General features: G+C 36.4%; 1 protein-coding gene across 5 annotated transcripts in view; it reads left to right on the top strand.

Moving 5' to 3' along the window:
- IL6ST (interleukin 6 signal transducer) overlaps positions 1-22,322 on the top strand; it is a 55,022-nt gene extending 32,700 nt beyond the window's left edge. For 3 of the 5 annotated variants that reach the window (XM_032336211.1, XM_032336210.1, XM_032336212.1), the window contains 12 exons: positions 2,419-2,585; positions 3,119-3,273; positions 5,008-5,167; positions 7,017-7,099; positions 7,726-7,936; positions 8,404-8,586; positions 10,625-10,726; positions 10,906-11,052; positions 11,339-11,479; positions 14,844-14,940; positions 16,845-16,926; positions 17,658-22,322. In XM_032336211.1, the coding sequence (XP_032192102.1) occupies positions 2,419-2,585; positions 3,119-3,273; positions 5,008-5,167; positions 7,017-7,099; positions 7,726-7,936; positions 8,404-8,586; positions 10,625-10,726; positions 10,906-11,052; positions 11,339-11,479; positions 14,844-14,940; positions 16,845-16,926; positions 17,658-18,395 (2,266 nt within the window). In that variant the 3' untranslated portion in view covers positions 18,396-22,322. Of the gene's footprint in view, positions 1-2,418; positions 2,586-3,118; positions 3,274-5,007; positions 5,582-6,073; positions 6,079-6,998; positions 7,100-7,725; positions 7,937-8,403; positions 8,587-10,624; positions 10,727-10,905; positions 11,053-11,338; positions 11,480-14,843; positions 14,941-16,844; positions 16,927-17,657 lie in introns of those variants that run through there. The other 2 variants (XM_032336214.1, XM_032336213.1) reach the window with 2 other exon arrangements.
- Positions 22,323-22,560: the final 238 nt, after the last annotated feature.

Below are 22,560 nucleotides of genomic sequence, written 5' to 3' on the forward strand. Positions count from 1 at the left end.
GGGAGCTTACTGCTATGGGGTTGTTCTAGGGTTTTACAGTAGATACAGCTAGGAAATGTTTTTAAGGTAAAATACATCATGCACTAATACTGATATTTCCAGTTTAAAATCTGGACTACCTGTTTTTACTTAATTTCATCCATCTAACATTACATCTTCTGTGCTGAAAACCTTAGTCTCCAGCAGCACCAATTTAATAGTTCTTTGCTTTATCTCATAGTAAGCAGCACCTGCAGAATAGCAATGCCAATATCAGCATGAACAATGAATACTAAAATGAATTTTAAGATTGTTTTTCTCCCCTAAGGATACAGTTAAATGACGTTTTTTTGTGTGTGGGGTTTTTTTTTTTTTTTTAAGATTTTTTATTTATTTATTTGACGAGATCACAAGTAGGCAGAGAGGCAGACAGAGAGAGAAGGAAGCAGGCTCCCCGCTGAGCAGAGAGCCCGATGCGGGGCTTGACCCTGGGATCATGACCTGAGCCGAAGGCAGAGGCTTTAACCCACTAAGCCACCCACGTGCTTCTTAAATGACGTTTTAAAGCTACTTAAAGGGGTGCCTGGGTGGCTTAGTCGGCTCAGGTCATGCATGATCGCAGCGGCCTGGGATCACACTCTGAATCAGGCTCCCTGCTCAGCAAGGAGCCCGCTTTTCCCTCTCCCACTCCCCTTGATTCTGCTTGCTCGCTTGCTCTCAAAGAAATAAAATCTTAAAAAAAAATTACAAAAATTAAGACACTTAAAATAGTTCGTGCGTTAAAGCACCAACTCAGTACAAGAGTTCATATGTTTCATTTTGCTTTTGATTTTTAGGAATTCTTTAATTGAGACATAAATTGATCTACAATATCCTGTTTATTTCAGGTATACATCATAGTCATTCATAAAAGTTAACCTGTTCGTGGTTTTGACTTAACCTCCTACTTTAAAAAAAAAAGTGTGTATATGTCTTTTTAATTGATGCATAATTTAAAATTAAGTGAGTAAATAGTACCACTTGAAACTTTTTTCATGATAGAAATCAGAAAGGGTTTGACTGGAAAGAGACTAAGGGAGTTTTTTGGGGCTGACAGAAATTCTGACCTTGTCCACCTATCGCCTCCTAGTATATTGTGCTTAGAATAATCGTAACTGCTTGAAGAAGGACATTGAGGGTCCAGTAAGGATTGTTTCAGGAATGGAAAGAAAGAGTAGTAAGGTCACAGGAAATAGATGATTTTTAGAGATGGGTCATCGGGGATAGAGCATATTATTCTAAATGCAATGTTCTTGGCGTAAAATTTTGAAAAAAATGTTTTAAGATACAGCTCAAACTCCATTTTAAAGGAACGCTGAAGGACCCCAGGTCAGAACTATAGTATAGCCTATAAGTTTTAACATTCTTTTTATAACCAGCTTATGCTAACTAAGAAACTGTGGCCAGCTGACCATAGATAAGGGAGTCAGCAAGCAGCATAACAGGATAACGAATAGCAAAAAAAAATCTGTGTTTAACCCAGCTGTTTCTGGCTTCTGTATAATAATGCTTCTAATGCTTTGCTAAGAGATGAAAAATTGCTTAAACCCTCGCTCACTGGGGCGCCTGGGTGGCTCAGTGGGTAAAGCCGCTGCCTTCGGCTCAGGTCACGATCTCAGGGTCCTGGGATCGAGTCCCGCATCGGGCTCTCTGCTCAGCAGGGAGCCTGCTTCCTCCTCTCTCTCTCTCTGCCTGCCTCTCCATCTACTTGTGATTTCTCTCTGTCAAATAAATAAAATCTTTAAAAAAAAAAAAAAAACCCTTGCTCACTGTGTAATCAAATAAAGTTATACCCTTCCCTTGTTAAGAATTTCCCCTACTCCTAAGTAAAATTGGTAAGGGTTGTCTCCCGTACCAAGGCGGGAGACATGCGGTTCAGCACGTACGCTGATAAGGGTTGTCTCCCGTACCAAGGCGGGAGACATGCGGTTCAGCACGTATATAGATAAAGGTTAGAAATGTGCAATTCAACAGGTACCCTCTACTGTACACTATCTGAACGGTGACTGGCCAGAATGTAGGTCCTCCAAAGCCAATCCGCTAACACCCAAGTATGCCTTTTTCAAATGTTCAGATTGTCAGCCAATCTGCTCCGCCCCATCCAAAACTTGTTTATACCTGTCTATAAAAATCCTGCACCACCCCAGCCTGGTGTGCTCAGCTAGCAGGAGCTGCTGACCACCCGCAGGCACCCGCGCTACAATAAAGAACCTCTTGCTGTTTGCATCCTGTGGCAGTGTTGAATTCTTGGGTAAGGGGATCCGCGGGTCTTTCAAACGCCTAATAGTTCTTAAGAAATTTTATTTTAAGCTGTAACAGTCTGGGCCTCATCAGGTAACCTTTTTCACAGTAATTTTTTAAAATCTCTTTTTAATGCAATTCTTCCATTTTTGTATTTAGGGCAACAGAGAAGTTTGCTGATTGTAAAACAAAACGTGACACCCCCACCTCATGCACTGTTGATTATTCTCCTGTGTATTTCGTCAACACTGAAGTCTGGGTAGAAGCAGAGAATGCCCTTGGGAAAGTTACATCGGATCATATAAATTTTGATCCTGTAGATAAAGGTAGTTAGAAGCCTGAATTTGAGAATTCACTGGGGTATATACAGTGGCTTATTAATTTAGTTTTTTAGATTGTAATTAATATAGAAAAAGGACTTACTCTTTTAATGATTTTTATAAATTTGCTTTAATAACAACATTGAAAATCTGGAAAAATATTAATAATACAGCTGTACTACAGTGGTTTTGACTTAGAATGTTACCTGCTAGTATTTATGCAATTATCAAACGTTTTACAACATAGCAATTAGAGTATACATGTTTTGTTTTTATTGTCTCTGTCTTTATATACATCATAAATCTTTGTCTTTTGATAACTGAACCTGAAAAGATAATAGGCACATAATAACTTGACAAAACTACAATTTCTTTAGAAACCTTTTCATTATAATAGTATGACATTGCATTGTTTTCAAAAGTAATAGTTCATTTGGTAAGAATAAATATGAAACAAAAATAAGTAGTACATTTTGAGTTTGTATAAGAAGTTGTAAAAATGAACCATGATAAATATTTGGATTTATTATATTCTTCAGTGAAGCCCAATCCTCCACATAATTTATCCGTAAGCAACTCAGAGGAACTGTCCAGTATCTTAAAATTGACATGGATCAACTCAAGTATCCAGGATTTTATAAGACTGAAATACAACATTCAATATAGGACCAGAGATTCCTCAGTTTGGAACCAGGTAAATTGCAAGTTACTGTTTATGCAAATAGTCTCGCAACCCTCTAACTTAAAAGTCTGAATATCCTAAGGTTGTGGTTACATGAAATACTTTGCTTGATACCTCTTCTTGATCTGTGTTTCACGTAGGTCCAAACAGGAAGACATTCAGATTGAAAATACAGTTTTGCAAAAACAAAAAAAAAAGAAAAGAAAAGAAAATACAGTTTTGCTTAGTACGGTAGCTTTGAAGTATGGGAGTGATACCAGGTGGTAAGGAGTAGTACTTTCGATGGGAGGTGAAAGGAACACAAAAAATGAGCAAATAAAGGGGGAGGGGGAGTACATGAAGAGATTATTTGGCTAAGTAGAGCAGGGGTTGGCAAACTAAATCTGCAAGCCAATTTCAGCCAGCCATCTGTCTTCAAAAATAAAGTTTTTAAATATTGTCTTCGGCTATTTTGTGCTGCAGCGGACAAGTTGAGCAGTTGGAACGGAGACTGTCTGGCCCTCAGCCTAAAATACTCACTATCTAGTTAGCGCGTTTTAGAAAGCATGTCAACTTTTTAGTAGAGGAAGTAGTAGTTGGGGAACTTAAAGACTGAAAAGGAACAGAAGAGTATACCAAAGATGATGCTGCCACCAAAAGAAGTACTTGGAACTTTTAAAAAAGACAATCACCATAGCTTGTGCTCCCCGTAATATTTGTCACAACTTCATTTGTCACTAACACCGTGCTTTTTCTTCTCTTGTTGCAGTAATGAGCTCATAAGGATTTGAGCTCATGATCTTAATACTTCTGCTCTCCATTCCACTAACAGAAGGACTGGTCAAAATAAAATTAAAAAAAGCAACAAATGAAAATGGATTAATGCTTCATGTTAGACAGTATACATACCTGAACTTAAAAGTATTTTTTGATATCACAGAAACTTAATTCATTAATAATAACAAAAAAATGATACCTGCTTTGTATTCACTATTGAAATACCATAGTAATGAAATACCATAGTAATAGAATTAGTTATTATCTGTATTCTCTCTTCCTGAAAACAAGTTTTGTTTTTCTTGATTGGGCTAGATACCTGCCTTTTTCCTATCCAGAGTTGCACTCGGCTCTTCCCTACTGTGCTTATTACTCTTACCTTGGAATGCTGACCTGTATGGATTTCATCTGTGGGTTCACATGCTCTCTGGTTTCTTGGTGAATATGGTTAAAGGAAGCAGGGGATCTGGCAAGAGAGAAAAGTGAGATCAGCATATTTATTTTCCCTGCTTCCTCCTGGAGCTGCCCATTCTCTCAGCCTAAGGTCACTGCTCTACTAAAAATCCTGTCTGACCCTCTTCTCCCAGTTGCTGTTGCCAGCCCTTTTGGCCTGGGGGTAATAACAGTTCCAAGCCCCTGAGTAATGACCACGATCTAAGGTTTCCCTATACTCTGCCCATACTTGCTTTTAAAACCCTTCTTGAATTGAATTCTAATTGGAGTATACTATCTTTCTTCTGCTGAAACCCTAAGTGTTACAGGCCCAATGGAAGAAAAATAAATAAATGAAGGATTAATAATAGATGTTTCCATACTTTGAAATATACTAACTTCACTAACTCAGACAGCTTTTTGATTTGCATTTATATCTCTCCTGAGCTTGAATTTATTAGTCTAGTTCATTAAATGAGTTTCCAAATGTTAGGGAATTTAGGACAGTTAAAATAAATACATGGATTTTTTTAATTAGTTGATCTGCTTTGATTTCAGATTCCTCCTGAAGATACAGCATCCACTCGATCTTCCTTCACTGTCCAGGACCTTAAACCTTTTACAGAATATGTATTCAGGATTCGTTGTATGAAGGAAGATGGTAAAGGCTTCTGGAGTGACTGGAGTGAAGAAGCAAGTGGTATCACATATGAAGATAGTGAGTAATTAAGATACATGAGGAAATAAAGGTTTTGGAATTAGGGCTATGAATTGTATCTGGTTTTAGTAATGTAGACCACTCCTTATTTTATGACCATTTTATTCAAACTTGTATTTTACACTTCTGTTCCAACATCAAGATGTAAAATGTGCATGATTGTATTAATACATGATTCCTCATAAAGAAGATGCCCAGGAATGACCATGAGAAAACCACTGAACTAACAGTTAAGTCCAGAACACTTTATAAAGGACGGTAGTTCAAAGATACCCCAAAAAGAGAATCCTATCCTAACTCATTAAAGTCATACTAACAAAATATACCATAGTCCCTCACTGTCAGAAATACATGTGTACTATTACTTGTTCGTTTCTACCAGCACTTAATAAACCCCTGGAAAAGAATCCTAGAGTTTTGGTTTATTTTCATTTTTCCTTTCCCCACCCCCCACGATCATACGGGGCATAGAACATAGAATCCAAAAGTCATAAAAGGGTATATAGGATCCAAGGTAAGATCTCCTGCCCACAACAGTTAAAATTAGTAATTTCTTTTGTAGCAGTCAAGAATCTGTGGCATACAGAATTTTTTCTTTTTGAACAGTTTTATTCCATAGTTCCCTCTGTCAGGTGTCAGTGGCAACAGCTCTGGGTTTAAAACCTCCTGTACCACCACTGTCCCTTCACTTCAGCTTCACTAGAGGTTAGATAGTGAAGAGAGAGTATCAAAGGCAGAAAAGTAAACTGCCTTTTCCTCTAAGATTTTCTCTTACTCTCATAAGTGACATGAAAGAAGTTCTGCTATTGCTGATTTGAGGGTCTTCAACTGGATTTCTTTGTCTTGGCTAGGAATTCTTAAACTGGGATCCATGGGGCCTTGCAAGCTGGTGGGTCAGTTGCAGAGGGGAAGTGAGGGGAGGGTGGTTCCTGAACTCAAGTGTGGGCAAAATAATATGGCTAGTGCCTGTGTGTGTGTTTTTGGGAGGGGAGATGGTGGAAATCATGAACCATTAGATTAAGCAATTCTTCAATTTAATGAGTGATTCCTCTAGCTTCTTTTTATGTTAGGAAGTCTTTTTGGACTATAACACTTCATTATAGTTTCTTGGTCTTTATTTTGTATACTCGAGTTGTGTATCTGTACTGGCAACCTTGTCCCCAGCCTTGTGTCCTTTTCTCTGTTTTGTCCTCCATAATTACCTCTTTATAGTAAATCACATCATTGCTTAGACTTCCTTTCTTACTCTGTTGAACCATAGCTTAAACTTGAACCATACTGCACTTAAAAAATTCTAAAAAAATCAGTTAATTGCCTAGGGATTTTTAGAACCTAATTTATTAGCATTTGATACTTGTTTTATGAAGTGGATTTTCATTTCTCATGTTGGTGATTATGACGGCAACACTGCGAATTCATTTTTATTGTATCTTGTCAACAGTCCTAACATAAGGTAATAAACTTAGCCCACATTTATTCCATTTCTTTTATATTCATACATATACACACAAACACACACACATTTAAGAGTTTAAAGTATTTAAACATAATTTTTCAGTTTGAGTTTCAGCAGTAAGAAGTGATCCATCCTGGGTTGTACCTTAGGATATGTATGTAGTTTTATAATTTCAAGATTAGAAGAAAAATCCAGTATAATCTAAATTACCAAGTGATCTATTATCCTGACTAAAGGAAGACCCAGGCATAGCATACTAGAATGGGGAAAATGATAGTGTTTAAACAGTGACTAAAGGGCAAGAATATTAAGAACAAAGTAAGAGAATAATTTCCAAGATAATACTTTATTGTTAAAAACTTTTATTTTAAAAAGTTCATGTCATTTTTTTAGGACCATCCAAGGCACCAAGTTTCTGGTATAAGATAGAGCCATCCCATACTCATGGCTATAGATCTGTACAACTCATATGGAAGGTAAAAAAAAAAATTGCATGTTTATCTTTTGTCAGTTAATGTAAATACATTTTATACGACATATGAGTGTAGTTTTTTAACTTAAATTTTGATTCATGTCAGTATCAGGAAAACATTTGACAAATAGAAACACAAAGCTTTGTATATATTACATAAACTGCAGGTTATATCTGTTAAGCATTTGTGAAAAGTTCTATGAGAAGGATTTTGTCTGTCATTGAACTTTCCTGAGTGTCTCATGGAAAACAATTTTTAAAGGTTTTGAGTAATCAAAATGTATTGCCAATAATAATTATTCTCAACTCTGTAAGGCTGCAAGCATATCCATACTAAAAAAAAAAAAAAATACTCAGGAATAAAATACAATTTAGAGCCAGATAGCCACAGTGTAGGTACTAGATACAGAACTAAAAGCTAATGAAATCGTGCTACTTTTCTTCCTAGTCAAAGTTACAGGTTTACTCTTTCTTACTGTGTAGTAGTTTACTTAAGGTAGTGAATTGTAAATGAGATTGCAGGTACCTTTTTTTCAGTTAAACATTTAGAGGTTTTACATAACAGCAGAATTTGTGAACACAGAGAAAACTGATTAACTTTTATTAAATTTTTAAAATACTTTATTATAGACATTGCCTCCTTTTGAAGCCAATGGAAAAATTTTGGATTATGAAGTGACTCTCACAAGATGGAAATCACGTTTACAGAATTACACAGTTAATGAAACCAAATGGACAGTAAACATCACAAATGATCGTTATATAGCAACTCTCACAGCGAGAAATCTCGTTGGCAAATCAGATGCAGCTGTTTTAACTATCCCTGCTTATGACTTTAAAGGTTTGTGTCTGTGAGATGGCATGGACTTAAGGATGGGAAAAGGTGGTTCTTAAAGTAGAAGATACTCTGAGGCATAGTACATAGTTAACTTACGTGAACAGCCAAGTAATTTGTTTTATTCTTAGGTGGCTCACTTAAACTTTGAAGTAAACTACTTAATTCATTTCAGTTTTTTCTGATTACTTGGTTTTTAAATACTTTTTAAGACTATGGGATCCATATATGAATATGACTTAAATATATTGTTCATAGCTTTCAAAGAAGGAAAAGGCCATTTACATATAGAAAACACTAGAATTTTGAGAAAGGAAGAATTTTAGTTGCATAAATTGTATGTAAATTATAATGTGCCTTTATTCATGGAAATCCATATTATCAGATGTCACAAAAACTGATACGTAAAATACCAAAATTGCAGATTTTTAATGCTCACTTAACCATATTGGTATTCAACCTTTGTTTTAAAGCTACTCGCCCTGTAAGGGATCTTAAAGCGTTTCCCAAAGATAATATGCTTTGGGTGGAATGGACTGCTCCGAATGAATCTGTAAACAAATACATCCTTGAGTGGTGTGTATTATCAGATAAATCGCCCTGTATCCCAGACTGGCAACAGGAAGATGGATTAGTACACCGCACCTATTTAAGAGGTATTCCTGGTTAGAAAAAATTTAAGTTGATATCCTTATGTCTTATTCTTCAGACAGATTTTTCTTCTACGTATTTTTTGTGCGTTACAGATGCTGTGGTCCCCTGAAAAGTTAAATCTAGTTTGCCACATGTGAGACACTCACCAAGTCACATCAAACCTCATTCAGTTGCAGGGTCTTTTTATGGACAGAGTGGGGTTAATAGTATTTCTCTTTATAATTAAGGAACACTTAAACTGTAAAGAGAAATATTATATGACCTCTGCCTGTAATTAGTTGCATTCTTCTGTACCTGATTTAACTCCCTCATCCTGCAATGAGAAAATATTTTTCCGTAGCATCTGAATGACTTAACTCTTAAAGCTGTTGAATAGGGAAAGCGGAATTAGAACAGATTACTTTATGTCTTTTAACTAGAAGTTGTAATGGACAGAAAGTAATGATGTTGTAGAGCTCCAGAATGGTGGATTACCCTGTGTTTTAAGGTACAACTTAACTGTGTGGCTTTGAAGTGATAAAACAGCTTTAAAGAGAAAACATTTAGGGCGCCTGGGTGGCTCAGTGGGTTAAGCCGCTGCCTTCGGCTCAGGTCATGATCTCAGGGTCCTGGGATCGAGTCCCACATCGGGCTCTCTGCTCAGCAGGGAGTCTGCTTCCTCCTCTCTCTCTCTGCCTACTTGTAATCTCTCTGTGTCAAATAAATAAATAAAATCTTTAAAAAAAAAAAAAAAAAGAAAACATTTAGCTTGCATGTGCCACGCCTACCCCTGCAAGTACCGCAGGATAACCATTAGAATTCAGCTGTGAGTAGTACGATTAATTAGAGAAGCTATAAACAAGGACATAATCTGCCGTAAGGTTTGTGAGTTTGATTTATAAAACAGGCTATTTGGCCCTCCTTACCCTCTTATTAAATAAACAATTTTAATAAATGTGGTTTCTTCTCAGCCTTATCAAAAGCAAGGTAGAGCTAAGAGGGAAGACCTACATTGGTAATAACTAGACAATAGAAATGTTTTTAAGATAGCATAGCATAATCTGCAGAGACAGGTTGCATAGGGAGCCCTAATAGTTCATAGCTCTGATAACATCACTGTATTAAAGCAGAATATAACACTCATCATCTTGTTAATACTGAGTCATCAAGAAAAAGTAAAGTTACTCTGTTTAAGAAAGCAATGGAGCATATAATAACTTTACAACTTCACAAGTAATATTTAAGGAAATAAAAGTTCCTATTGAATGATAAACTTCAGTAAAATAAATATTTTCTGATGTGGACAGGTCAAATTCTGTAAAAACTTAAAAATTTTTAATATTGTGTATCGGTAATAGATTACTTTGTTAATTTGAAGAGATCAAAAGAATTTATAAATAATAAATAATTTTTTTTTAACATTTTGGGGGAAATAGTACTAATTCTTTTTTTCCCAGTGACCTGACAAACCAGGGCCATTTCCCTAGCTCTTAACAGTGGGTCTTCAGGTAGTTCTCCAAGAATTAGTTAAAATATACAAACACTGTCAAACTATAAGACCAAGGATAATTTGAAATCAATGTTTTATTGTAAGTCCTGGATAATAATACAATAATTACTTGAACTGACAGTATATCTTTTTATTTCCATGATACTGGCAATAAAAGTAAGCTTTTATTTAACTTTTACTCTGTTAAGCTTGAATCCAGTACACACAAATCAATGCTTGCTTTAAAAGCTGCAGTTCTAGGGATGCCTGGGTGGCTCAGTGGGTTAAAGCCTCTACCTTCGGCTCAGGTCATGATCCCAGGGTCCTGGGATGGAGCCCCGCATCAGGCTCTCTGCTCAGCAAGGGAGCCTGTTTCTCCCTTCTCTCTCTCTGCCTGCCTCTCTGCCTACTTGTGATCTCTGTCTGTCAAATAAATAAATAAAACCTTAAAAAAAAAATTAAAAACTATAGTTCTAAAAGTTTAATAACCATGAAATTATAATGTAAAAATAAATAATGGAATTACACTTTTATTATGGTGAAAAAAATGTTTCTCTCCTTTCTTTCTTTAGGGAACCTAGCAGAGAGCAAATGTTACTTGATAACAGTTACTCCAGTATTTGCTGATGGACCAGGAAGCCCGGAGTCTATAAAAGCATACCTTAAACAAGCTCGTAAGTCCAAACTCATTTTCTTTGAAATGTGTTGTTTGCTATTAACAAAGGTGTTTTTTCTTCTTAAAATAAGGGTATGTGTTACAGTGTTCAAATAAAATAACGAAATTCTAGTGAATTCTAGTAATATACTGAATTGTAATGATTCTCAGTTATCAAATACTTTTCTTCTATTCTAGCACCTTCCAAAGGACCTACTGTTCGGACAAAAAAAGTGGGGAAAAATGAAGCTGTCTTAGAGTGGGACCAACTTCCTGTTGATGTTCAGAATGGATTTATCCGAAATTATACTATATTTTATAGAACCATCATTGGAAATGAAACCGGTAATAAAATTATCAGTTATTAAAAATTACTGGTTTTTTTCTTAAGCTTTCAAATATTAAGTCTTTCTTAGAGTATATTATCGTCAGAAAAGAGGCACCTGAGAATTTGTCTAAGGGTTGCTTTTGTGGTCCTATTAAAGAAATACTGTGTTGTGCTTATTGGAGAAGAGTGTGTCAGAGATACGAAAATTATTTTCTGAATACTTTCTGCGTTTTTAATACTTTTTCAAAAGCTAAATCAGAAACACTGAGCAGTTGAATAAACCATACTTACGATTTCTTCTAGCTGTGAATGTGGATTCTTCTCACACGGAATATACATTGTCCTCTTTGACCAGTGACACTTTGTACATGGTACGAATGGCAGCATACACAGATGAAGGTGGAAAGGATGGCCCAGAATTCACTTTCACTACACCAAAGTTTGGTAAGTAATGTTGGCTCTTTCCTTCTTTTACGTTTTAAAGTTTGATCAGACTAAAAGCAGACTTAGATTCATAGAAAAAGCATTTTTCATAAATTATGGTTTTTGTCTTTATCTGATTTTGATGGTTTCTTTAAACTATTAAAGCTCAACCTCTGTTACTTCATTAACAGCTTCTCACTCCTTTCATCTATATACTCCCTAAATGCTGAAAGAATTTTTGTATCTTTCTAAGTGGGATCATATTTTCACTGGCAAAAATCGAGTGTGGTCTTTCTTCCTTCTCTTAATCCTTTCTATATATAGGCAGATTGCTGGAAAGATGAGTCCACCCTTCCAGACTCTACTTCTGTTCCTCCAGCTCAGTCTTTGACTTCCTTAAAACCAGGCCGCCAGCCCCCACTCCACTGAAATCTCCCTCACGTCCCTCAGGGATGTCTTCTTAGTTATGATCTCCCTGGCATGCTTTTTAGTCTTTTTTCTGTACTTCTCAGCATTTGAGTCTGTTGGCTTCTCCATCCTTGAAACTGCCTCTTGGTCCTTCTATGGAATAGCGCCCTCCTGAGTCTTCTCCCGCTCTGGTACTTCCCTTCTTGGCCTCCTTTTCACTCTTAAAAACAGTATGTATTTTCCAGAGCTCGGTTCTCCGCCCTATTTTATCATCTGCCTATTCACACTCCTGTGACTTCAGCCGTCCTCTCTCTCCTTCACAAATAACATCTCTTTTCCCTGACAAAACCATCCAGGTCTTTGCCAAAGCCAGAAATTTAGATAAGGTTGTAGTAAATGTTTCCCTATCTTTTTTGCTTACATAAGCCAAGTATAAAGTCCTGTTGATCATGCCTTCTAAATTACTGCTTTTGCATGCCCTTTGATAATCTCTTCCTTGACCCTGAGCTTCTCAGGATTTTCTCCCATCTTTTTCTGTCTTTTCCTAATGTGAGCTTTTCCTATGTGAGCTTCTTACCTTTTGGCTGTTCTTTAGCTTCCCTAATGCAGACTGAAGCTGCATTCATTCTTTTTTCTACTACATTTTGAATCAGTATAGAAATTACTTATTATAATTGTATTTGTAATGTCCACCCCCAAGTACCACCACAGTGATTGATAAATAGAAACTTAATATTCCTGATTGATTGCTGAATGAGAAAATGAATGAGTAATTACATAAAATAGATAATAAAAGATCTGAGCTTTGCTGTGATATCCAGTAATGAACATAGTTTCTGGAATAAGGTTTGTGGTGATATGTTAATAAAATACATGTAACAAGTAATAATTGAAATTGATCTTCCAAAAAAAAAACTTTTCAAATACTACCCTGTTTGTGAAAGTAACATTCTGTAGAGCAGAAGAAAAATCACTCCTAATCTCTCCTCTAGAAAAATCTTCTAACATATTGTGTATCCTTCTAGTATTATCTGTGCATACATTTTTTTCCCAAAATTTAGAGCATAGGATTTACTTTATCATCTACTTTTTTCACTGATCTATTTATTGTTTTGATTGTGGAACTATTATGGGTTCTTACTATAACATGTGCCTTGCTCCCAAAGGACCTTACAGTGTATTTGAAGAAATGCAGCATAAGCAAAGTAATTGAATGGAAAGGCATTTGGGCCATGTAGACAGTAAACAGAGGAGGAGGTTAAAGGTAATTAGGGTGACTTTTATCATCAAAAATTTTATAAAGGAGACAGTACTTGAGCCTGAAGGTTAGGATGTGAACAAATAGGAAGAAGAGTGCATCTTAGGACAGAATGAGCAAAGGCCCAAGACATAAAAACATAGTAAGTTAGCGGCAGTACAGAAGAGGTTCTGCCTGAATTTGATTTGGTATAGATACGAATATATGAAACCTGAGCATACAAGTAACTAGTATTTGCCAGTCTACGGTTTTTTCCTGAGCATTGATCTGACTTACTGATTTTAAAGTCTTCCCATGAAAGACTAATAAGGTGGAGACTGGAGGAGTTAACCAGAAACAATTGTAAGGTCAATCATTAAAAAGTAACTCCAATATAAACTATCCAATTAGTGATTCATTTGATTAAGTAAGCCCTCTTTAAAATGCAGATTAGGGATCTGCTAATTAGAAATCTTAGGCTTACTGATTTTGAGGTGATAACTATTCCTACTACTGCCACTCCTTGTATTTAAGATTCTTTTTTTAGTATATGTGCTGCCGAAGCAAGCACAAACTTTCCTTGCGTTGTATTTAAGATTCTTTAAAAATTCTGGGCACCGGGGTGACTCTTTAAGTGTCTGCCCTTGGCTCTGATCATTATCCCAGAGCCCTGTCCAGTCCGGCCTGCTCTAGCTCAGGAGGGAATCTGCTCTCTCCCTCTGCCTTTCCCCATTGCTCGTGCTCTCTGTCAGAAATAAATAAACAAGGGCGCCTGGGTGGCTCAGTGGGTTGAGCCGCTGCCTTCGGCTCAGGTCATGATCTCAGGGTCCTGGGATCAAGTCCCGCATCGGGTTCTCTGCTCCGCGGGGAGCCTGCTTCCTCCTCTCTCTCTCTGCCTGCCTCTCTGCCTACTTGTGATCTCTCTGTGTCAAATGAATAAATAAAATCTTTAAAAAAAAAAAAAAAGAAATAAACAAGATCTTTAAAAAAAAAAATTAAAAAGTACAATTCCTTAGCCATTTATCAGATATGCCTTGGCTTTTTTTGTTTTGTTTTGGTATTTATTTATTTATTTGAGAGCGCGCACAACGGGGGAGGAGAGCAGGGGCACAGGAGAGGGAGAAAATATCTCCAGCAGACTCCTTGCTGAGTGCAGAGCCTGACTTATGGCTCAATCCCAGTGCCCTGAGATCATGACCTGAGCCAAAATCTAGAGTTGGATACTTAACCAAACCATACAGGTGCCCTGATGCCATCTTTTTGAAAATAGTAAATAGCTACTAAAATTTTTGCCTGAACCTTTTATTTTTATTCCTTACAGAGGAGCACATCTTTAGTTCAGTTACTAAGATCATTTTACAACTTCTCTACTTCTCCCCAGTACTCACAGATCTCAAAGATAAACTTTTGTTAAGATTGTGCTGAGGGCAGATCATAAATGTAATAAATGGTTAGGTTTGGGAGTTCTAACTTACTGAGTAGATTATCTATCCACTAAACTAAACTTAAAGTCATTTCATTCCCCTAACCAACATACAGTTCATGCTTACCCTGTGGCCAGGTTACTGTGTAAGGTATAAAGGGCTAGAAAAGCAGGGAGAAACCAGCCTTTTAAGTTAAAAACGCTGTAAAAACCAGATGGTATTTCATCTGTTCAACAATCCTCTGGCTGGGAAGTTGCATTATTTGTGTAAACATAGGCATTGACCATTATTTTCTACCTTATCCCTTTGTTTTTAGCTCAAGGAGAAATTGAAGCCATAGTTGTGCCTGTTTGCTTAGCGTTCCTATTGACAACCCTTTTGGGAGTACTGTTCTGCTTTAATAAGCGAGACCTGTAAGTACCCGTTTTTATTTTTACAGTTTTTCCGCTGGATTTATGCTTTGTTCTCTCCCTCAACCTCTGGCTCCAAGTAATTACTGATTTGCCTTCTGTGACTGTAGTTCTGTCTTTTCTAGGATTCCATATAAATAGAATCAAACAATACATAGTCTTTTTATATTGTCTTGCATTTCACCTGTTCTTGAGACTTAGTTTGAATATACTCCTTTTTCCTATTTATTGAATAGTAGTAATGGGTCTTTTCATGCGCCATTGCTATATATTCTTTGGTGCAGTAAATCTTCTGAAATCATCTCCAGTTTTTACATTGGGTTGTTTGCCTGAATGCTGAACTATAAGAGTTCTTTACATACTCTGATTACAGAATTATTCTCAAATGTGTTTTGGAAAGTCTGGTTTTGTGGCTTTGCCTTCTCATTTTCTTCATTGTGATTTTAGAACTAAAGTTTCTAATTTTGATGAAGTTCATGTTCTGCATAGGAAATCTTTGCCTAAGTCAAGTGTCATGAATGTGTGTTTTCCTTTGTTTTCCTCTAGAACTGTAATCACTGTAGCCAAACGTCTATGATTTGTTTTTGTGCATGGTCCGAGGTCAGGGTCAGGGTTCATTTTTTCCCCCCATAGATTCCAGCCTTACTTAGTGAAATTTACTTAACCTACTTTTTGCCCCATTGTATTGCCTGGATATCTTTGCCAAAATCAGTTATCCATGTATGTCTGGATTTATTTATGGACTCCGTTCTATTCCACTGATCCATATGTCAATTATCCTAGTACCATACTATCTTGTTACTGCTCTGTGGTAAGTTTTGAGAGCAGTTAGTGGAATTCTTCTAATAATCCATTTTTCAGAATTATTTTGGCTAGAGTAAACTGATACTGATCTGAAAAGGAAATTTCCTTGGGGTGGGGGGGAACCCAGTACGTGTTGACTGAGATTTTACTGAATCTGTAAGTCAGTCTAGGGAAAAACTACAATCTGAACAGGCGTTTACATCTGCATAAATCACATGTCTTTCAGGGGTGTATTGGTTTTAATTTTCTTTTGCAGTATGTTACTTCCAGTGGGATAGGCCTTACACATCCTACATTAAATTCATTAGTAAATATCTTTTATACAGTTGTAAATGGCATTTTTATCTTCTAATTCTTCATTGCTAGAAATAGAAAGCAATTTTTTAAAGAACTTACGTTCTTGTATACTAAGACCTGGATACATTCAACTACTCTAGGACCTTTTTGGATTTCTTAGCATTTTTGCTGCTCACCAGTGAAGATAGTTATTCTGATGTTTTCAGTTATTTTTCTTGTTATACTGGTTAAGTAAAACTTTGCATTATCACTGGTTTGGGGTTTTTTTTTTTTCATTATCACTGGTTTTAAGGGAGAAAGCGTTCAGTCTTTTAGGATCACATGGGATGTTGGTTTTGTCATCTATTGATCATACGATTTTTGTTTAGGATCTTAACTTTATTGCTTTTTATATTATACCCACATATTATAGTTGTTTCCACAGGAGAGTCAGGACCTCATTACTCATCTTTATTTTTATATTTGAACTTATTCTCAAGGTGACTCACTTCCTGTATACTTAAATATACTTAAGGATCTCTCACTTAGGGTTAGGAACTGTATTAAGGTAAATAAATACTATGGTGAAAAATCAAGTTTTTTCTGGTAGCTATGTAAAAACTTACTAAGTGGTTTTAGTTGGAAATTGAACATTAGCTTTTGTTGTTGGGGAAGGGGTATACTGTAAAGCTTTGTGGCTTTCCTCAACTTTTGTTTCTTTAAATTGAACACTTAACAGTTTTTTATTACAGCTAGATTAAACTCATGTTTAGTATATATGCTTAAAACATACGGTTTTACAAACAGCGTATTTCTTTCCTCTTTAGAATTAAAAAGCATATCTGGCCTAATGTTCCAGACCCTTCAAAGAGTCATATTGCCCAGTGGTCACCTCACACACCTCCTAGGGTAAGATAAAATGTCTCTGACTTGTTTATACATGGGCATGTTAGGGTATGTTTCTAGAGTTAAACCAAATGGTGAGCCCAGATTGAGAAATAAATGGTAATAAAGTATTACACAACATATTCTGATACTCCCTACTTCTGTTTACTTGATGGAACTTTGAAAATAGAAAAGCTGATGTGTAAATACTGCTCTCTGGTAACTGTGTTGTAAGGCAAGCATTTTATATAGGCTGTTAAAATGAAATTGAACAGTATACCAGTTTAATAACTGCTGAAAAGATTTCTAGACACCTGAATTCTTCTAACTATCTTAAAGTTGAAATGACTTAACTTGACTACCTTATAATAATTGTTGAATTTTATGTTAAGATCTAGAATACATTTTATGAGATTTAAGTCATTTGAGTCTGTCTATCCTGGTAATCCTAGGCTCCATAGTCTAGTAAGAGAAGTAATCTTTGTACACCAACCTGTAGCTTATCAAAATTGAACACCTGTATTGATTAGGAATTCTGGTAAAATACATTGATTGATGCTTCTCAGAATTACTCCCACAGTACCTGCAGTTCAGCTATGTGACAGGACCTAGTGACCCCAAATTATGTGTGTCCCATGGGAATTAACTGAGAAGCTTCAGAGATGCATTTCTCTGTGGCTTTAGACTTTACCATATGGTTCAGAGTTTGAGTAAACGTACGCCAGAGTTACTAATACAGTTTCTTTCTTTCTTAGCATAATTTTAATTCAAAAGATCAACTGTATTCAGATGGCAATTTCACTGATGTAAGTGTTGTGGAAATAGAAGCAGCAAATGACAAAAAGCCTTTTCCAGAAGATCTGAAATCACTGGACCTGTTCAAGAAGGAAAAAATCAGTACTGAAGGACACAGCAGTGGTATTGGAGGGTCTTCATGCATGTCCTCCTCTAGGCCAAGCATTTCTAGCAGCGATGAAAATGAGTCTGCACAAAACACCTCGGGCACCGTCCAGTATTCCACAGTGGTGCACAGTGGCTATAGACACCAGGTTCCATCGGTCCAAGTCTTCTCAAGATCTGAGTCCACCCAGCCCTTGTTAGATTCTGAGGAGCGGCCTGAAGATCTACAACTGGTAGAGAACACAGAGAGCAGTGCTGGCAGTTTCCCCAGGCAACAGTATTTCAAACAGAACTGTAGTCAGCGTGACACCAGCCCAGATATTTCACATTTTGAAAGGTCAAAGCAAGTTTCATCAGTCAATGAAGAAGATTTTGTGAGACTCAAACAGCAGATGTCAGATATTTCAAAGCCCTTTGAAGCTGGGCAAATGAAAATGTTTCAAGAAATTTCTGTAGCAGATGCTTTTGGCCCACATACTGATGGACTGGTAGAGAGATTTGAAACAGTGGGGATGGAGGCTGCAGTTGATGAAGGAATGCCTAAAAGTTACCTACCACAGACTGTCCGACGAGGTGGCTACATGCCTCAGTAAAGACTAGTCCTGTTACAGCTTCAGCAGTACCTGTAAACTAAAGCTGATTTTTATCTGTTATTCCAGGTAAAAATAATCTTCACTCACTGAAGATGATCATTTGCCCTTGAGGACAACAACAAACTGTCCTTCCCCCTGGGCAGTTTCCCTTCCAGAATATCTGGGATGATTCTTCAAGCACTACATAAACTGACTTCATCCTCTGAATAGCTGAATGATACTGTGCTGTTTCAGGATGTTTGCACTGAAGAAAAACAGAAAGCTTGTCTCAGATTTGCAAAGTAAAACTTTGTTTTGGTAGCTAGGAAACAGAGGGTATTTAAATAATAAGCAGTGATAAACTTAGTAGGGCTATACTGATTCTAGGGAGAACAGGCACCAAATAAAGTGGCTGAGATAAGATAAAAAAAAATTAGAAGAGTGAGATCTAGACACAAATGAAAGCGTAGGGAGAGCTATGGGCGGCATAATTATATGAAGCCGGCATTTTTTGTCTGACCAAAACCAGTCAAAATAGTGGGTCTAATTAGAATATTGCCAACAGGAAGTAATAGACATTCTCTTCCATTGGTAATGATGCTGCCTATTATGAGACAAAGGGAGTACAAGTCTGAATATTTATCATTAAGCAGTCTAACAGATTTTCAAGATCTGCTTTTTATCATTCATAAATTCAGCAAAGTGCCCAGGTAAGAGCTACGAATGAATGCCAAACTATGTTAGCCATTTTAAAAATTCTTTGCCATTTATTAAGACCTTAATTGTTTTTTTTAAAGACGTTCATTATTTAACATTCTTCTATATATATGCAAACATGACCCTTTTTGTTAATACTAGAGAACTTGGTTGATGAAGCGCTTTATACAACGTTACATTAAAACATATTTTAAGGTGAAGACACATGCTTTGTTTTTATTTTTAAGTAGGCCAAGATTTGAAGGTTTTTTTTTTCTTCAGTGTTTGAAGCAAATTAAGAGGAGATGGGCACTACTTACAAAATAAAGCATCATCCAAAAACATAACATGTTGATGTTAGTAAGTATCACAGAGCATACCCTATTGTAAAGGCACTTAATGAAGGGACAGTATTTTAGTATCTGCCAGTTCTGAGGTAGATGGGACTGACTTCTTCTACACTGTGATTTAGATATTAAACCTGCTTTCTGGCAAGTTCTGTTCTTCCCAGAGCAAGGTAAGCTAGGGCTCCAGATTTTAGCACTTAACCCCACTTCACATTTTTGCCATACCCTGGCCACACATTTGACAAGGAGGCAGGGCTAAAGACAGGAACAAGAAGTTATGAAGAAATTTTCATAAATCATTAGTGGTCGACTAGTGGTGTGTAGTACATTTTCAGAAGGTATGTTTGGTTTTCTGTATTTGTCACCAAAACCAGGCTAACTTCAAAAGAAGGGAAGTTGCTATACATTGACAGTTGAAATCTAACTCTACTCATTATGCTCTGAGAATATTGTTCATAGTAGACCTACTGTTCGTTAGATGTTATCTTTGTATTCTTGCCAGCTGTGTTTCAGAGCACTTGCACACACACGGTCTTTTTGAGATGGGGGAGAAAAGACCTGAGATTGGCAGAATGACAGGGTGAGAAATACATGAGGAAGACCGAGAGAGGCCGAATAGGGACAGAGGGACCCCAGAGTCACACTACAAGATAATGGCACCACGACCATTTAGATCTCGTCAAAGCCTGATCCCATCTAGGACATTTATCTTGCTAAGAATCTGTCAAATTTATACCAGTTTTATTTTTCATTCTCTCCAAGTAAATAGTCCTATTTGTAAAATTGTCACCTCTGCCAGTTTTAAAAAGAATTCTGGTGTGATGTTTGTATTTGGGGGCACAGGGGCAATTAGAAAACGTAAGCTTATAATCTAAGGGAGTAAGAATGAAGTCCTTGCAGAAAGAACACTATAGAAGCAAATCTATTGAAACATGCATAGAACATGGTACCCTGAGTGCCCCCCACCCCTGCCAGGTGCAAGAGCATTTTAGACATTTAGTTAAACAAATAAACCTTGAAGAAATAGCCCTATATTTGATTACAAATATGTGATGTACATGCTTGCCTAACGAGAAATGCATTCATGAAACTTGTTTACAAAATTACTTTCCTAAGCCAGGTCTTAGGATGATTGTGGGGTTTTTTCCTTTAGATAATTTGTTTTGTTTGGAGACATAAGTTGTATTTTACTTAGGCAGAGAGAAGTCTAGTTTATATGAAAACGAGTCTATATATAAGTTAGTGGATATGATTCCCACTAAATCTTGAGGATCCAGAAATTTCCATTAAAGTAATGCTGGCACATCCTCTCTATGGACAAAACTAATGGACTGCTTCTGATGCTCTTGGCCTCACAAAGGAGTAAAAAACAAGCAAGTGTGCCACAGGTGTTGCCATTGCAGTTTGACTGTGAACTGGTGTGTTTGGTCCCATACCCTCATCCCTTACAAAGGCATAATGGTGAGCAACTGTGGGAAAACTCCCAAACTTAAAATGCATTAAAATACTAACAAAAAAATAAACTTGGATCAGTCAGCACTCAGGAACATAATCCAGTATGTAAGTAGAAGTAAGGAAAAAAGCAAAACCATTCACACATTGTGTTCACATCAGTTCTTTACCTAGCTGTTGAATTAATTTCAACCTTATACATTAAGTTGCCTAATCTTCTAGCTCACTGTGAAGTCCAAGGTTCATGAAGTAAAAATGTAAGACATTTGTTTATGAAATAGTTTCATAAATAGAAATCAAAAATTTTTAAATGTATTATATCCACAGGGCTAAGTAGTTAAAATCAGGAGAAATAATGTAGAAGTAGGATAATTCTATAGTTCTCTAAAATTTGTTAACTGGCGTTTATCAACCAAGTATAAATGAAGTGGGAGAGCTCTTCCTCCATTCTGTTACATTCTACATCATTGTCCTATGTTTGGTTTTAAGAAGAAATTTCCAAACTAGATGTTAACCTTTGTTGAAATGGGTAATAGTCAATGTAATAAGCTATATCTCAGAGATCTCAGAGCCCATGGGCTCAAGCCCCATGTTGCATGGAGATAGTACTAAAAAAAAAATTTAAATAAAATTGGTCACTCACGGATTTCAAAGATGATGTAAACTAGCAACTTACAGCCTCTTTCTAATGGTCTTCTGCCAGCAGAAAAAATACTCCTTTTCAGAATACTTATAAACAGAACTCAGATACAAGTCAAAAAACAAGCTTTCCAGAGCCGAATGTACTATCTCTTCGATAAATCTTTTTGTGTGTGCTACTAGCATGCATTAGTGTGATATTCTAGTATACAATGCATTAAAGAAAAGGAACTTGGTGTGAGCTCTTCTGTGTTTTTTTTTCCTAAATTTTTAGGAGCTTTTTTGCAGTCAGCAGCCCCTTCAGGTGGATTAGTTGGACTTCATTACCCATGCTTAACCATTGATTATGATGAAAATGCATTGAAGACCCCTTAAAGACAAGCTTTGTCTGAACGGTAACTACACGTTTCAAATACTGTAACATGAATGCCAAAACGTGATGTCAGATGGACATTTTAAAGGCAGATATGTGAATATTCTGTAGTCTTAATATGTTTATTGAATATACTCTGAAAGTGTGCAATTTGCTAATACTACAATACAGTGATTTAGCATTAGGTGTGTATCCTCTCTGTATCTTTTTAAGTGCAATCCTTCAAAGTTCACTTGCTGTTTTACTCCCACCTCGTCGACTTAACATAGAAGGCTTGTGTAGAGTGGGTATTGTATTTTTACCTCTGTAGTGAATTGCATGTGCTAGTTGTTACCATGGCTATTGGTCTTTATGTTGACATAACTCTAAATGTTACTGTAAACGTTCTTATGTATCAGCTCTAATCTTTGAAGTAAATTTAAGAAATCTTGTTTAAATTTTTTTCTGTGTGTGATCACTAGAGTGATGTCATTATATGTAATGTTTGAGGTAACAGTATTTGTCACTACTGCTGTGTTGGGTCTTAGTGTAAACTAGATCCTTTCAGAGTTCAGTGGCTTTTTAAACGTCCATTTAGCATAATGGAATCGGTTTCAGAAGAAAAGCAATATATTCTCTTAACATAGAATGGACTGAGAGTATAAATCAGAAAACTGGTTAATGAATTTTCCAAGATGAG

The sequence above is a fragment of the Mustela erminea genome, chromosome 3 (assembly GCF_009829155.1).
Source record: "Mustela erminea isolate mMusErm1 chromosome 3, mMusErm1.Pri, whole genome shotgun sequence".
In the NCBI taxonomy this organism is placed as follows: Eukaryota; Metazoa; Chordata; class Mammalia; order Carnivora; family Mustelidae; genus Mustela; species Mustela erminea.